This window comes from Chelmon rostratus, chromosome 1 (assembly GCF_017976325.1).
Source record: "Chelmon rostratus isolate fCheRos1 chromosome 1, fCheRos1.pri, whole genome shotgun sequence".
In the NCBI taxonomy this organism is placed as follows: domain Eukaryota; kingdom Metazoa; phylum Chordata; class Actinopteri; order Chaetodontiformes; family Chaetodontidae; genus Chelmon; species Chelmon rostratus.
Window position 1 is genome coordinate 23837627 of NC_055658.1, and position 14886 is coordinate 23852512.

A 14886-nucleotide genomic window follows, 5' to 3' on the forward strand; every position below is an offset into this window, starting at 1 on the left:
TTTATTTATATAGTTACAGAGTATTTATATGTTATTTATCGTCTTAAATACCATTTTATGATAAAGTTATTTTCAACCACAGAATAAACAGATGAGAGTATGAAGACGTGATATTTAGTCGCATCCTAATGGAAATGTACAGTATGAAAAGGCTCTCGGTCATGATAGATGGTGGCCACATTGGACACATGATGATCAACTTCCACTTTTCTGCTCAGATGCCAGCATCAGAGAGCTGCACGTAACTACAGGTGTCTTTAAACAAGTCCACATGCAAACTCTCCCCCTGAGTAGTGCAGGCGCCATGTCTTCAGCCTGTTTGTCCTCAAGTGTAGAGCTTAAAAGTTAACACAAATATCTGCTAATCCACCAGCTGCATGAGCATCCATTTAAAGTTGTAATCCTTAAAGTTTCACTCCTGGACTCCGCCACTAACACTGAGAACTACTAATTACTGAATGTAAATACATGGAATGGCTATTGCAGGAAAAAATGCTGTCATCAATAGTAACTTAAGTAAATTTGTATAAAAATCTTAAGGATTCAGACTTAAAGATTTGAAATTTTGACTCTAAAACTTTAGAAATAACGTAGGTGAAAAGTGGGACTGCTGCTGTGGCTGAAGTTGAGTCATGTGCTCTGTTGTTTCATGTAGCCGCTGAATGACAAAGATTAGAGATTCGCGAGAGTTGGAGTCAAACTGATACAAGATCACCTGCTGACGTCTGACTGAGCTGGGGCACATGTTTTCAGTTTGGAGGGATGGGTTTTTATGCTTTGCTTACTATCACCTTACTCCCCTGGTGGGCAACATGATGTACATATAGTATAAGCACCGGGCAGTGTATGTAGCAGATGTAACCAATATTGAGCCACTTCAGGAAGTCAAATTCCCAGCTTCTACACTCAGACACTAAGAGCATAGTTTCTACAGCTAATCCTCTTTGGCCAGTGCATTATGGTTTTGCCTTAATGATGAAATGGATTATATACCACAAAAGTATGTAAACTATTTTGTTCTACGATTTGCCAATGAAGCAGAAATATTTGCTGTGTACAATACCGTGTACAGGCAGTCTGATGCATTTCCTAATGTGCAATGTGTTCAAAACATATCCCTCGAAATGTGTTATCCTTATGATCGTTCAACTCTGTAATAACTTTTCTGTGTATGATACCTTCAAACAAACGTTGAAAACAACTTGTAAGTGTAACACATTCTGTATCCTGTCTATTCCAATGTGTTAGCAGGAACTATACAGTAGTAATATTGTGCTTCTTCTTGGAATATTTATAGGTATTTTTTACAGGCTTTGTATAGAAAAACACCTAAAGCTTAAGTGGCAGGCATGTACCACTTCCATGTGCTCAAATCAAATCTATATCTAGAACAGTATGTGTACTGTATTTAAACCCCACCCTTGCACATGAATCTTTACCCTCTAAAAGGCACATCAAATGTTTGCAGTGAGCAATACCCAGTGGTATGAGAATTATCTTTCAGTCTATTTCAACAGCTTGAGTAGTATTTCCAGTTTTGTATAAAAGTGTATTCTTTCCTGATTACCTCTTGTTAATAAATCTATTCTTTCTCAGGGGGAGAAGTGTCTCTCAGGCTGCCATGTTTGTTTTACGCTGCAATCTGTGCCAGCTGTACCAGCTCATGAGCTGTGTGGTGGCAGCTTTGCTAGGGGGGGGGGGGGTCTAAGGGGTGAGAGGGGTTTATTATAAAAGGGAGCTGAGTCATGTGACGCTCTGCACTCACAGCTTGTTGGATTGGAGTCAGCGGGGAAAGCATGGTGCTCCGTGCTGCGTGCCTCATCCTTTTACTTCATCCAGCGACGTTGATGTCGCTGGAAGGTGAGTGAACACCGGTTTAACGGGTGGAGTTGATGAGCGCGTTAGTCGCTGCACGGGATTTAGAGGCGGACACCGAAAGCGCAGGTGAAGGCAGCGCGTGCAAAATCAACAGCAGCCAGAGTGCACGAGGATGCATCAGTATGTGTGTTGTCTCCAGGTGTTCGGCATCTTACGTCAGTAAAAGCAGCAGGAACCAACATGACAAGTTTGTTGGTCAAAATGTATTTTACTGGTTCTCTGTCGTTCTCCGTCTAACCCCCGTCACATGTCGTCATCTAGATTCACTGTGTAAGCATGTATGCGCAATGGTCGAACCTGTTATAACCTGTCACCATCACTTTTTCTTTGTGAACATGTCCTGAAGTGATGAATTGCTCTCAGGTGAGAGCAGGTGACTTTCACCGTTGCAGGGGGCAGAGTTACATCCATGTCAACCAGCATTATAAAACAGCTCACAGGTGCATCTCATGAGCCAAGCAGAACTGTCTACAGCTATGTTTGTGTTTCTCAAATTACCTCCAATCTGTACTTAGGAGTAGTACTTGAGTAAATGCGCTTTGTTACATCTCCCTATCACAAATGTCTTCAGGGTTAAATTTGAAATGCTGATTTCTGCTTTATTAACTGCTTCATTCTGTGTCCTGTCAGAGGAAAATCAATTCAAAGAGTGGATGTCAAAGGTGCGTACATCATGTGAAAGTTAGTAAAAATTCATACCTCACAGTCTTCTGAATTATTTCATTTTGAGTGCTTTAACAACAAGCGTTTTAAACCTCAGTTCTTTCCTCCGTACACGCTGTGACATTTCTGTTTTTAACATGCAGCACAACCGAGTTTACGACACTGAGGAGTTTTACCACCGGCTCCACATATTCACCGAGAATAAGAGGACAGTTGATCGTCACAATGCTGGGAACCACTCCTACACAAGTACAGCTCCGCACTAGCTCCTGTCTCACAATGTGTAATGTACAGATCATAACTACAGAGGGTGACCTGTTACATCTCTGACGTCATGAAAGACATGTCCTCACAGAGTTTTTCGTTTTCAAATCTAGTGGGCCTGAATCAGTTTTCAGACATGACATTTGAGGAATTCAGGAAATTCTTTCTTTTGACAGAGACTCAGGTATGGTGCATCTTATAATGCAACACACTTTTACGCAGCTAGCTTTTTAATAATTGAGCTTTTTATTTTTTATAACTGCCTTGTGATTGTGGTCTCTTGTAGAACTGCTCGGTCACTAAAGGGGGTCATGTCAGCAGGACCGGTCCTTACCCTGAGTTTGTAGACTGGAGGATGAAAGGCAACTTTGTGACTCCTGTGAAGAACCAGGTATTCAATATGTGCTGAACATCCAGCAGTGCCCACCACAGTCTAGGGGGTGGAATCAGGAAGACAAGAATTTGGACATAAATCCAAAGATGAACCTCACTGCTAATTTAAAGTGGAAATTGGAGCTGAGTGCTGCTGAACTTATTCGTATTCTCTATTCCCTTGTTTGTCATCGTTTTGGACAAAAGCTGCTGCAGTATTAATGAAGTTAAATATATTAATCAGCTAATTACATTATTTTTTGTATGACATGGTAGGGAAGCAACAAGTGCTAATGGTGGCATTATGCGGGAAATGAACACTCATGTTCCTGGTACTTTGATTTAAATATGAGCAATATACAAGAAAAAGCAACTAATGTTACAGTAGTAGTTCCATTAATCAAATATATAGGTACTTCTGTTATTTATTAATTGACTAATCTGAGAGCAAATGACAAAGACAGCAGAGAAAACAGCAGCTGGTGTTGTTCCTTCTTTTGAATGTCACAGTACGTTCTGCAATAGAAGTGGAATTATTAGTTTAAAGAAGTACTCAGCAATTTGTTATCAGGGCTACAAAGTCAGGGACCTTGTGAGAGGCAGATTGGTAATATCCGACATTTCCCATCATGCAACAAGTAGCATAGTGAATGCTCATGTTTTTATATGTCTGTGCACCTGGTTTGTAACACAGGCTGACATTTTCTAAGTTTGCAGTCTTAACCATAATGACATCATCAGGGTCATTTTCTATCATTTTACGAAGCTCCGCACGAGACACAGGCATGTTATGCAACTGTTCCCACACCTCCACGTGTGAAATCAGCGGAGCTTCACTTTAACATGAGTGAATTATCAGCTGAGTTGTACTGTGTTTGCATCTTTAGGGCCACTGTGGGAGCTGCTGGACCTTCTCTACCACTGGCTGTTTGGAGTCAGTGACTGCTATCGCTACAGGAAAGCTAATACCTCTGGTGAGATCTGTCTGACCTTTGTTTAGTAACACTCAAGTCATCCATCTAACAGATCTCAGTGCAGCTGTGGGTACGTGTCTGATGCTATTTGTTTTCTGTATCAGTCCGAGCAGCAGCTGATAGACTGTGCCAAAGACTTCAACAATCATGGATGCTTTGGGTAAGTAACATGACTTTTTTCTAAGACGTTCTAAGTTATAGTAATAACAAAAATACTTGTGTTTAAGGCCTCAGACAGTCACACACCTTCTGGTCTGTTTCAGTGGGCTCCCCAGCCAGGCATTCGAATACATCAAATACAGCAACGGCCTTATGACAGAGGAGGACTATCCCTACAAAGGCTACGTATGGCTTTTCTGAAACACCGTCTCACTGTAATTACTTTGACGTGAAAAAGTTCCTCAGTGTATGAATCTTCCCCTTCCTGTCTTAGGATGGCTCTTGCCATTTCGATCCTGCACTGGCGGCTGCTTTTGTTCTGGATGTTGTCAACATAACACGCGTGAGTGAACATGTGAAGTTGCATCGTGCAGGAAATTGTAATGAAGCTTCCTTAAAGAAATGACTGTTGGGTCACAAAATTCACAAATGAGTTACAGCTACCACGTCTTTGTTGGTGAGCTGAAAAGAGGAAGAGACATGAAGCTGCTATTTTAGTAGCCTGTAGGCAAATTTGTTTCCCATAATTGTGTAACATTGTGCCAAAAGTTGTGTTTCTGTGCATTGGTCCATCCACAGTATGATGAAAAGGCCATGGTTGACGCTGTGGCCAGGCTCAACCCTGTGTCCTTCGCCTTTGATGTCACGTCTGAATTTATGCACTACAAAGCAGGCGTTTACACCAGGTGAGCTAAAGACCTCAATAACTCGACTAACACTTACATATTTGCTGTTGTCCACAAATACTGTGTGGTTAGAAATATTCAGAGGACCTGTGGCCACCGTGTTTCTGTCCCTGATCCCTGCACTGTGAAAACATTTATAATGCAGTAGTGGGATTTTTGTCCAGTAATCCACCAGCACAGAAGTTACTTAGTCTTGGAGGAGGATTATGGAACTACCAAGGCTACTCAGTGAAATCTGCAGCAATGAAAATCTTAGCTGATGACAGGCACGGTGCCAGGACTTTGGATGAGCCACAGTCATTTTGGCTGGGCCTTTTAAGTTAATACTGTTTGCCTTCCTGTGACAGTTTCCAACTGGTAGTCTCGCTAAAACAGAAATGACTGATATGCTGTGGAAGGCGACTAGCACGTCTGGTTAATTGTAGCATTTTCAGTGCCGAGATAGCTTATTATTTACCCTTTGTATTTGTTAGCCTACTAGGAGCACACACTGTTGCACTGCTCAAATTGTGCAAAAATGAAACATAGTAGCCTGTCTAACATTAATTTAGCGCTGTGGATTGTGTAGTCCAACACATTCATTCATTCAGAACACTGACATTGTAATTCTGCTTAAGGAAATAACGTCTTGTCTGGATGATCCGGTTGGATCATCGCAGAGAGAGAGAGGCTGCTAGGTGAGCCAGATCGACTTTTAACAAGAGACAGAGAGCTCACACTGCGCGGTCTTGTCAGCGGCTTGTCTCAACAGAAACAGTCTATGCTTTCAAGGCAGTATAGAGGCAATAAAGGCAGGCCGGAATTTGCAGCTCCACCTCCCATCTTGCCTACATTGTTTTCTCGGATCTTCTAGTCTCAACAGGAAATGCACCCATGAAATGAGGCAGTGATTCGTCCAGACTTCACACATGATAGTAACCTCTTACTAACCATATTTTTTGTTTTTGATTATGTATTTAGGCATTACTTAAGAATAATTAGAAATAAAAGTTAAGAAAATACATATTAGCATGGGCCAGTTGTATAAGTTGGCACCCCCAGGGGCATTACAATGCTGCACCTGGTTGATGGCTGTTGGTAAGATGTGACAGAAATCTGCTTCTATCTACATTAGAGCAAAATATTTCAGATTTTGTCAGGAAAGACAACCTCCTCTTGAATTTGAAGTATAATGACAAGAATGTTAGTTTTACCTCTGCGTGTTCAACGTTTTGTGCATTTTTAATCACAAAACCTTTGTTGGATTTAGTGAAGGGGAGTGACCAGGACAAAAGTCCTCTTGCTACCAAGCCTTTCATCACACAGCGTACTGCCTGCTGGCTTGGAGCATGTCCATCCCTAATAAGGAGCTATTCATAGGTTGACCACTGAGACGGTCTGATGGCCCATTTGTTATGGTGCTTAGATTTAGCAGCACTGGTGGTTCACTTCACTCAACTTTCTCTCCTCTATATCATAACCCTGCTAACATTCACTGAGGAGATTACAACACTTTAGTCACGTGAATGTTCTGTAACTGGAGACAAATGAGGCACTTTTCAAAATGCTTTGATCGTATTTATTTAGTTTAGCCTGTGCTTGTTTCACAGCTCTGTCTCGGACTGTCATAAAAATATCTACAGAAACAGCCACACAGCACATCTTTGCATAGGCAGGATGTAACGCGATATTGAGGGAGGATGGCAGCCCACTCACCCCACAAAAGACATGTTCTCTATTGATCTAAAAGCATCAGTGTTGTCTGTTTAGCACCCAGTGTAAGAACACGGCAGGGAAGGTGAATCACGCAGTCCTGGCTGTGGGTTATGGCGCCGAAGAGAATGACACGCCATATTGGATTGTGAAGAACTCTTGGGGCGAAGCCTGGGGTATTGATGGGTAAATATAGTCTGTGTCAGTGCATGTATTTCACTGTGATGGGTTGCTGCAATTTTCTGTAGACACCTTTCTTTTTTATTCCATCAGATATTTTTTGATTGAGCGAGGAAAAAACATGTGCGGACTGGCCGCATGCTCTTCTTACCCTCTGCCTTTAGTATGAGGAGTAACATGGAGACAATGTGGAGGACTGAAAAAACTAAAATGTCACCCAGAGACATCATTGGAGTTGGCTGTGCTTTTGTGCTCCCTGGATCCTCACTGGATTATGTACATACACAAATATGTCTAAAGAGTGTGTTGTGCTTTGATTTGAATAACTTTCTGTTAAACATGTTGAAGTGTCAGAGGGTGTGGACTAAGCTGGGCAGTTGCTACAATATACACAAATGGCCAATTAAGGAGTCTGGTCAGATGTCATGCAATTGTGTGTTTCCATTTTTATATGTTTTGCTAATAAACAGTTTTCTCCTTATGTATTTGGGATTTTTTATTATACTATTACTGACATGTTTCTCTCTGTCCGTGGGTGTTTTTATCTGTAGAGGAGACTGACTATTAATTTATTTGACTACAATGTTTTTCATGCATAAATTACTCAGAGTTGTCGATAAATCTAAAATTATATCAAGCGCTACAACTGATATTCCCCACATCTAAAAGAAGGTGGCGACCCGCCCTATCCTGCCTCTGATTGGTGTATCCTGGTATTATCGGCCCAACATTAACAAATCTCACTCTTCATACCTAAATTAAACCAACCCAGCCAAGGAAGTAAACGACAACTAGCCAATCAGAAACAGAGTAGGGCGGGTTACGACTTCGTCATCCTAAGGAAAAAAAATTGCAACACGGTAGCAAGAGATGAGAAGTCAATCAAAATGTAAGGTATTCATTGGCTATTAGCAGCGGAGAACAGCCCCTGAGTCTGATCATATGGGACCACGAGTGGCCAATGAGCTGCTAGGATTCTGTTTCACAACACAGGGGGGAGGGGCTAGTTACAAAACATTTCTCGCATGTGGCGCGAATTATTTTTCCAAGTCTTCCAGTTACCATAACAGTGACGACTCGTGCAGCGTGAGTTTGTCACCTTCTTGTTGTTCTGTAGAAGAAATAGCTACTACCGTTAATATGGCGACAAGACGAACAAAACGCGAAGCTGTTGTGAAGTTGCCGAAGTTGGTGAGTTGAAATGTTCCTTCCGCTTTTGTTAACCTGTCTAATCTTTATGAGGTAGCTGCTGAACATCATTAACACTGGCAAAATTTGGGAGATAAACTAACGTGCGGTTGTGTAGTCGCTATGGTAACGTAGAGCGAGCATTATTTTCGGAGCAAATGTGTTTTGAGTTTTGCTAAAACCGTTGCTTCTGTGAAAAAGTTGAATGATGCGTTGTTTTCTTTAGCTAACGTTAATTGTTAATGATGCAGGAAATGACCCCTGTGGACCTCGAGGGAGCGGTCCGAAGATCATCACGAAAGGCCTTTGGACCTAAACGCCTCATGTACTCTCCTGAAGGCAACACAGCTGAAAAACCGGAGAAGAAAAGGGTTAGAGACACTTCAGACACACAGAAACAGGAGTAACGTCATTATATATTATGTTCTGTTTTGTTTTGTTGTTGTTTTTTTTTTGCTTCTTTAAATAAGGCCATGTTTTGTTTGTAGAGAACAAACACACACGATGACGAAAAGACCCATAACAGAAAAGACATCAAGGAGGAGGAGGAGGATGTTCAAAGTAGTGATGTGGAGCATACACCTGTAAGTATGAAAACCCTGAATTATTTATGATGGACACTGTGCTTTTATCAACTACATGTCTATGAATTTTGTTGCAACATGCACCAAAGTGAGTGTCAGACTGACACTAGTGTTTTGAACTCCTGCCTGACTAATGAAATGAAGTTGTTGAATGTTTCTCCAGTCAGTGCTGTATCGTTTGTGTAACACAGGATGAACGTGGAGGACTTTCAGCATATGAACTGGAGCGACTGGAGAACATCAGACAGAACCAAGCGTTCCTGTCCTCTATCAACTTATTCCAGGTAGGTAGATGGGTGGGGTAGTCCCACATCCACATGACCTTTCTCCCAGAAATCCACAAGCACTTGGTTTTGGGGCCAAACAACATTGTGAATGTCTCAGTCTTGATTCTTTGAAGCCAGTTTATTAACTCCAGATAAAGAAAGCACATGAAAGGAAATGTCATGTACTGATTTATTAAAACAAAAAAGTAGCAACATCAAAAAATCAAAACCCTGAAGTCAAAACATCTATTGTTACTTATAAACATGACAGGTAAATATAGTATATATTTAGGATTGTATTGCTAAGCTACGTGGATGTGCAACAACCTTTGATCAGCCTTCATTATTAGTACAATACAGTAAATAGTGCAGGCTTTTATTTTATCGTCAAAGAGTCGTCAGTACTTTCTCACACTCACTCAACAGTTCTGTCTTCATGAACTAGGCCCTTTTTTTCTGCTTGCATAAAATGAAAATGTGTGTATTTTGCATAAATACAGATGCACTTGGTTCATCACGGCCATCTTGTGATTCATTCCTCTTGCTGTCTTTAAACAGAAGAGATGGGTAATAGTCGTTGTTTTCCTTGTCGCAAGGTAACGGAGGAGCTGAAGCAGTTGACACGGCCAAAGCCATCGCAGAGGGGTCTCATGAGGTACATTCAGCCGACAAACAGTCGGGTCCTTTGAAGTCAGTTGTCATTTTTTCACATTCCAATTTATTTCTTACCAAATTCCTCATTTAAATTTTTCTGAAGTCATCTGTGATCAAAATATTCCTTCTGAAGAAATGAACAACTCACATCTGAGCTCCTATTGCTCTGCTCTAAATTTAGTTAATGTTGAATTCCTTCTTCACCAGAGGGCCTTTTCCCATGACTGGAACATATGTGAAAATAATCCAGTTAATCTTATATCCATATATATATATATATATATTATACTCTGTGTCAACAGAGTAGTCCTATGTGTATCCTGGGCTGTTGCAATGCATCTAACTTTTGAATTGGGGACAATGGTGGAAATGGCGTCGAAGCTGGAGTCGGAGACTGAAATTGCAAAATGAGGATACTGGAGGATCAGTCAGAAAGCGAGGGAAGAGGATACTCCTGTGGGGATGATGGTGGTGACACAAATAGGTGGGAATTTCAAAGATCCGTGTTAGGTTGGAAAATTTGTAGGACAATTTCAGAGATGTGTGCTCAATCAGGATTCTAAGAAGTGGGATCAATATCATTGAGGGGGTATCAAAGTGTCGGAATGAGAGAGCCCTTAAAACCCGTGTATTTGGAGAAAAAAGCCATGTGACTGGCTTCCCACTTAAATCAGAAACAAGGAAGAAGTGTCGTACCACTGTCAGTAGAGGCTGAATCATTTTGGGATATTGCAACTGTGTATGAAGCGAGAAGACTGACAAGATGTCAAGAAGAGGAGAATGAGGACAGTCAGTCAGTGTTTTTGGCTTTTGAAGGGGAGTTGCCAAAGGGAGTGTACATGTGTGTTACAAGGTGAGGCCATGTGAGAGAGCTCCTCTCAGATGTTTCTGCTTTCAGCAATATGGACATATGCTCCAGTATGTTGAGGAGTCTGAACATGTCGGCATTGCTATGTGGAGGAGTTCAAAGTGCCTGCACTGCGAGGGAAATCGCCATGTGGGGACAGCGAAGAGTCCGAAAAGAATTAAGGAAATAAAAGTGAACAAGATCAGAGCAGAAAAGGGTTTGAGATGCTGTGAAGCTGCTCGGGAAATGGAGAGAAATTTCAAATGATGCAATGCATGAAGAGACTAAGCAGAAAATGGAGCTGATTAGAGTATATGCATGGAAAAGAAGGTTTTGTGGCGTTTATCGCCATGTTCATTGTTTATTACATTGTTTTTTGAAATGCAGAAGAAGTCAGACAGGATTAAGTTGGTGTTTGACACTTCCAGGAGATTCTTGAATGTTGAAAGCAAGTTGATTACTGTGAGTTTTTGAGTGTTGGTTAGCCAACAAGTTCACTTTAGACTGTTTTTTTTTTCCTGTTTTGTTTAGTTTTTTTAAGTTTTAGATCTTAGAATGAGCCTTCAGATGTCAGACAGACCTGTGTCTTTCTGACGTCACTGTAATGATCATTTTCTGTGATCGCAGGTCACAGGCTGCTGTAAAAGAAGTGCTGCCAGCTCGCAAATCCCTTCGTCTCCAAAATAAAGAAGCAGAGATCTTGACACTTCCCCCTGAACCCAGAGGGATGCTGATCCATGAACAGGTAGCTACATTCACATAAGCTAATAATACACATCATGCCATGTCACTGCTGTCTGTCTAGCATTTCTTTTTCATGCTGTTCTTTTTTATTTCTTGCTTTTACTCACGTTGGTTATTTAATTTCTTTAAAGTCTTCACCACTGAAGAAGCCTCCTGGCCCTCTGCCCATGAATCCAATCAACATGGAAGAGGGAAGCAAGCTGCCTTCACAACTTCTTGAGCTCTGGTCCGAGGTAGGACTCTCCTTGCGTGTTTCATGTCCTCATTACATTGTAGTTATTGTATTATAATTTTACTTGTTGCGTTAATTGATTTTCCCTCAAAACTGTAATTAAACGCTGTGCTGTTTAGTTGTTGACTTTTTTGCCACTAACACAAGAAGGCAGAAAAATATTTTAAAAGGTAAAAATATTTTGGAGATGTCCCATGTCAGTGATGGTCAGGGTGTCATATGTTTGCTTATGCTGCTTCTGAATCAATTAGTAAGTCTTGAAATTTATTTTCATAGGATTCAAAAGACAGAAAGGTGGAACTTGATCTGAAAGGGTAAGTTTTTAAGTTTTAATTCTGACATTTCAGGCTATCGCTCAGGTTATAAAGTGACTGCTCCATCTCTGAGGGCACATTAGCTTCCTTTTGGTCACTGATGGTGAAACTGGTGTCTTTACGCAGGTACCGCTCAGCCCTTAAGAACATGAGGATAACTGAGGACCGAGTGGCCAAAGTGGTGAAGGACCGCATCTTCTCTGCTGCCTTCCACCCCTGCACCAGCAGCCTGCTAATGGCTGCAGGAGACAAGTGGGGAAAAGTTGGACTCTGGAAGCTGGTGTGTTTCCTTTTTCTCTGTTCTTATGATGATGTTGTAAATTTGCATGTGACCACTAGAGGGCAGGAAGTTGGTTCCAAAACAAGCACATAGCAAAAGGCCTTGAGGTAGCGCATCAGCTGGAAAGAGCCTACTGTAAACACATTAGTAAATAACAACAAAGCTACAGGAAGAAAGCCTAAAGTAAATGCCCTTAAAAAATCACAAACCTTTCATATCATGAAATCTACATTAAAAAAACCACACTTACCTTTTTGTGCATGTGTATATTCCTTTAGGGTGGTGATTGGGACGATGATGGTGTGCTGCTCTTTGAGCCCCACACTCGTCCAGTGGGCTGCATGGCGTTCTCCACAGCTCATCCCACCCACCTGCTGAGCCTCAGCTATGACGGCTCTCTACGCTGCATGGATGTAGAGAAGGCTGTCTTTGATGATGTGAGATAACTCTAAATCCATCGAATGTACCTTTTAACATTCAATATTTTAAAGCTTGTAAGTTAAAGTGCCTGAATGCAAATTTTCTGTGCATACAAAAGGCTTATTTCTCTCACATTTTGAGAACAAATTTGTTCAAATCTGTGTTAGTGAGTATTTCTCCTTTTACAAGATAATGCTTCCACCTGACAGGTGTGGCATGTCACGATGCTGATTAAACAGGATGATTATTGCACAGGTGTGTCAAGGCTAGTCACAATCAAAGGCTGCTCTAGGAAATACAGTTTTATCACCCAACACGATCAATCAAATGTTCAAGAAATGCTCACCAACATGGATTTGAACAAATCTGTGCTCAAAGTTTGAGAGAAATAAGCCCTTTGTGTGCACAGAAAAAGTCTTAGATCTTTTATTTGCACTTAATACCTTTTATTATGTTCCTTCAAAGTCTTCTATATATAGTCAAAGTCCCTGAAATAAGTACATTAACTAAGTATCCTGCTCAAGTTGACGTCAGTCTGTTTGTACATTGTTGTAGGTGTATGACATCGACGATGGCCTGAAAACGTTTGACTTCATGTCACATGACTGTTCCACATTAGTGGTTGGGAACTGGTATGGAGAAGTTGCTATGGTGGATAGACGCACCTCAGGGTAACGTGTTATTGTTGATGATGTGTTGTAGTTTTTAGTAGCTCTAGCAGCACGGGTGAACATTTTATAAACACTTCATTTATCTGCAGGAATTCACACGAGTCCCTCCACCGGTTGGACCCCAAGACTCTGCGTTGTGTTAGTGTCCACCCTTTACAGAGGCAGTACTTTGCTGTGGCAGAAAGCAAGTATGTCTCATTGAGTTTATTAATTAAATGGTCCACATTTCTCAATCGAGTGCCAGTTTTTCTTTTTGATTGTACTGAATGAATGTTTTGATCTCATCTGCAGGGTAGTGCGTATTTATGACAGCAGATGCCTGAAGAAGACCAACAGCCAGGCAGTCTCCCAGCTGCATGGCCACTCTTTAAGCATATCCAGCGCTTATTTCTCCCCTTGTACAGGGAACAGGGTCCTCACCTCCTGTATGGATGACAACATAAGGTGATGCCGGCACAGCACTTTGAATGGTTGTGTTACATTTGCTGTTCTCATTTCAGTCTCAACTCAATGTCTATCCTGAACTCTTTTGCCAGGATATACGACACATCTGCAATGACTACTAAAGCTCCCTTGCTGACATCCATCAGGTACATCCACTTGTTTCAAAGACTTGCTGCTTTCCTGTTCTTTTGTCTCTTCTCTTGAGACTCGTGTGACCTGAACTTACTCACAGATTGTTTTATCAATCTTCATTTTCAGACATGACATGCACACCGGGCGCTGGCTGACCAAACTATCTGCTGTGTGGGACCCCAAACGGGAAGATTGTTTTGTGGTGGGAAGCATGTCGAGGCCTCGGAGGGTTCAAGTGTTCCACGAAAACGGCCAGCTGCAGCACTCCTTCACAGATGGCGAGCACCTTAACACCGTGCTGTCCGTCACAGCTTTCCACCCCACCAGGAACGCCTTACTGGGCGGCAATGCGTCAGGGCGCCTGCACGTGTTCTCTGACTGAGTTGAAGACCAGCATGACCAAGACTGGGTGCTTTCAGTCAGATAGGAAGGAAGTAGTTTTGTCACAGTGAAGGTGTCCAACTCGCACAGTGTACTTGGATATCTCACTGTTACAATCTTCTCTTGCTTGTTCTCCCCTCTGGATCTCTGTAGAGTTTTAATACAGTATTGTTCCAATTCTCACACTATAGCTAAGTAACACACCTGTAATGTAATGAAATACCACCCTTACAATCCTACAATGTGCAACAATAACGCCTGATTTCTCAACAGTATGTTCAATATCATAATGCCATGAATACAAACACATCATTACCATCAGTAAAAGTTCAACAATGTGTTTCATGCCCACTTTGTAGGAAATTCACATGCTCACAGTCACATGTTACAAGCTCAGAGCTACCTGGTAACCACAGTCTTGTACATGTAGCTATGATGCATCTCCACTGGATTATATACGTACACATACACCTAAAGAAGGTGTTGTGCTTTGATTTGAATAACTTTCCTGTTAAACATGTTAGAGGGTGTGGACTATACAAGGGCAGTTGCTACAATATACACAAGAGGCCCATAAAGGAGTCAGTTTAGATGTCATGCAGGTGTTTGTTTCCATTTTTGTATGTTTTGCTAATAAACTGTTTTCTCTATGCTTCTGGGCTTTTCATTATATTATTGTTGATGTCTTTCTGCAAGGTGTGCATGGGTGTGTTTTTCTACTGATGAGGATGACTTAACTCATCGTGGTAAAACACTGCCATAATTGACTTAGAGCTGTAAATATTAGCAAAATTATTTCGACCACCTGTCACTGCCGTTGTCCGCTTCTGCCAGAAGGTGGCGACATTTCCTCTGACTGGA

At 41.5% G+C, this 14886-nt stretch overlaps 2 protein-coding genes across 3 annotated transcripts; both read left to right on the forward strand.

Moving 5' to 3' along the window:
• Positions 1–1770: 1770 nt before the first annotated feature.
• Positions 1771–7284, forward strand: LOC121605580 (pro-cathepsin H-like). Of its 2 annotated transcripts, XM_041935561.1 has the most exons (12): positions 1771–1860; positions 2509–2540; positions 2685–2824; positions 2919–2989; positions 3092–3196; positions 4065–4151; positions 4256–4311; positions 4415–4496; positions 4585–4653; positions 4890–4996; positions 6746–6874; positions 6962–7284. In XM_041935561.1, the coding sequence occupies exons 3-12, from the start codon at positions 2767–2769 to the stop codon at positions 7035–7037; spliced, it is 840 nt and encodes a 279-aa protein (XP_041791495.1). In that variant the 5' UTR covers positions 1771–1860; positions 2509–2540; positions 2685–2766; the 3' UTR covers positions 7038–7284. The 2 variants fall into 2 exon arrangements, with proteins under 2 accessions (XP_041791495.1, XP_041791488.1); XM_041935554.1 differs by having other exon boundaries at positions 1799–2540; positions 2685–2790.
• A 621-nt stretch (positions 7285–7905) lies between these two features.
• LOC121608862 (WD repeat-containing protein 76-like) lies at positions 7906–14677 on the forward strand. Its single transcript, XM_041940268.1, has 15 exons — positions 7906–8059; positions 8308–8427; positions 8545–8640; positions 8832–8924; positions 9503–9561; positions 11035–11152; positions 11283–11384; positions 11660–11697; positions 11824–11977; positions 12256–12414; positions 12953–13068; positions 13158–13256; positions 13360–13512; positions 13605–13658; positions 13771–14677. The coding sequence occupies exons 1-15, from the start codon at positions 8009–8011 to the stop codon at positions 14024–14026; spliced, it is 1668 nt and encodes a 555-aa protein (XP_041796202.1). The 5' UTR covers positions 7906–8008; the 3' UTR covers positions 14027–14677.
• The last annotated feature ends 209 nt before the right edge of the window (positions 14678–14886 follow it).

Bases quoted from the DNA above. Each gene is read 5' to 3' on its own strand.
- LOC121605580 (XM_041935554.1), top strand. From the start codon at position 2,463: ATGCTGATTTCTGCTTTATTAACTGCTTCATTCTGTGTCCTGTCAGAG. The intron at 2,990-3,091 runs GTATGGTGCATC...GGTCTCTTGTAG, and splicing joins TTCTTTTGACAGAGACTCAG to AACTGCTCGGTCACTAAAGG. The intron at 4,312-4,414 runs GTAAGTAACATG...GGTCTGTTTCAG, and splicing joins AACAATCATGGATGCTTTGG to TGGGCTCCCCAGCCAGGCAT.
- LOC121608862 (XM_041940268.1), top strand. From the start codon at position 8,009: ATGGCGACAAGACGAACAAAACGCGAAGCTGTTGTGAAGTTGCCGAAG. The intron at 8,060-8,307 runs GTGAGTTGAAAT...TTAATGATGCAG, and splicing joins TTGTGAAGTTGCCGAAGTTG to GAAATGACCCCTGTGGACCT. The intron at 8,641-8,831 runs GTAAGTATGAAA...TGTGTAACACAG, and splicing joins GTGATGTGGAGCATACACCT to GATGAACGTGGAGGACTTTC.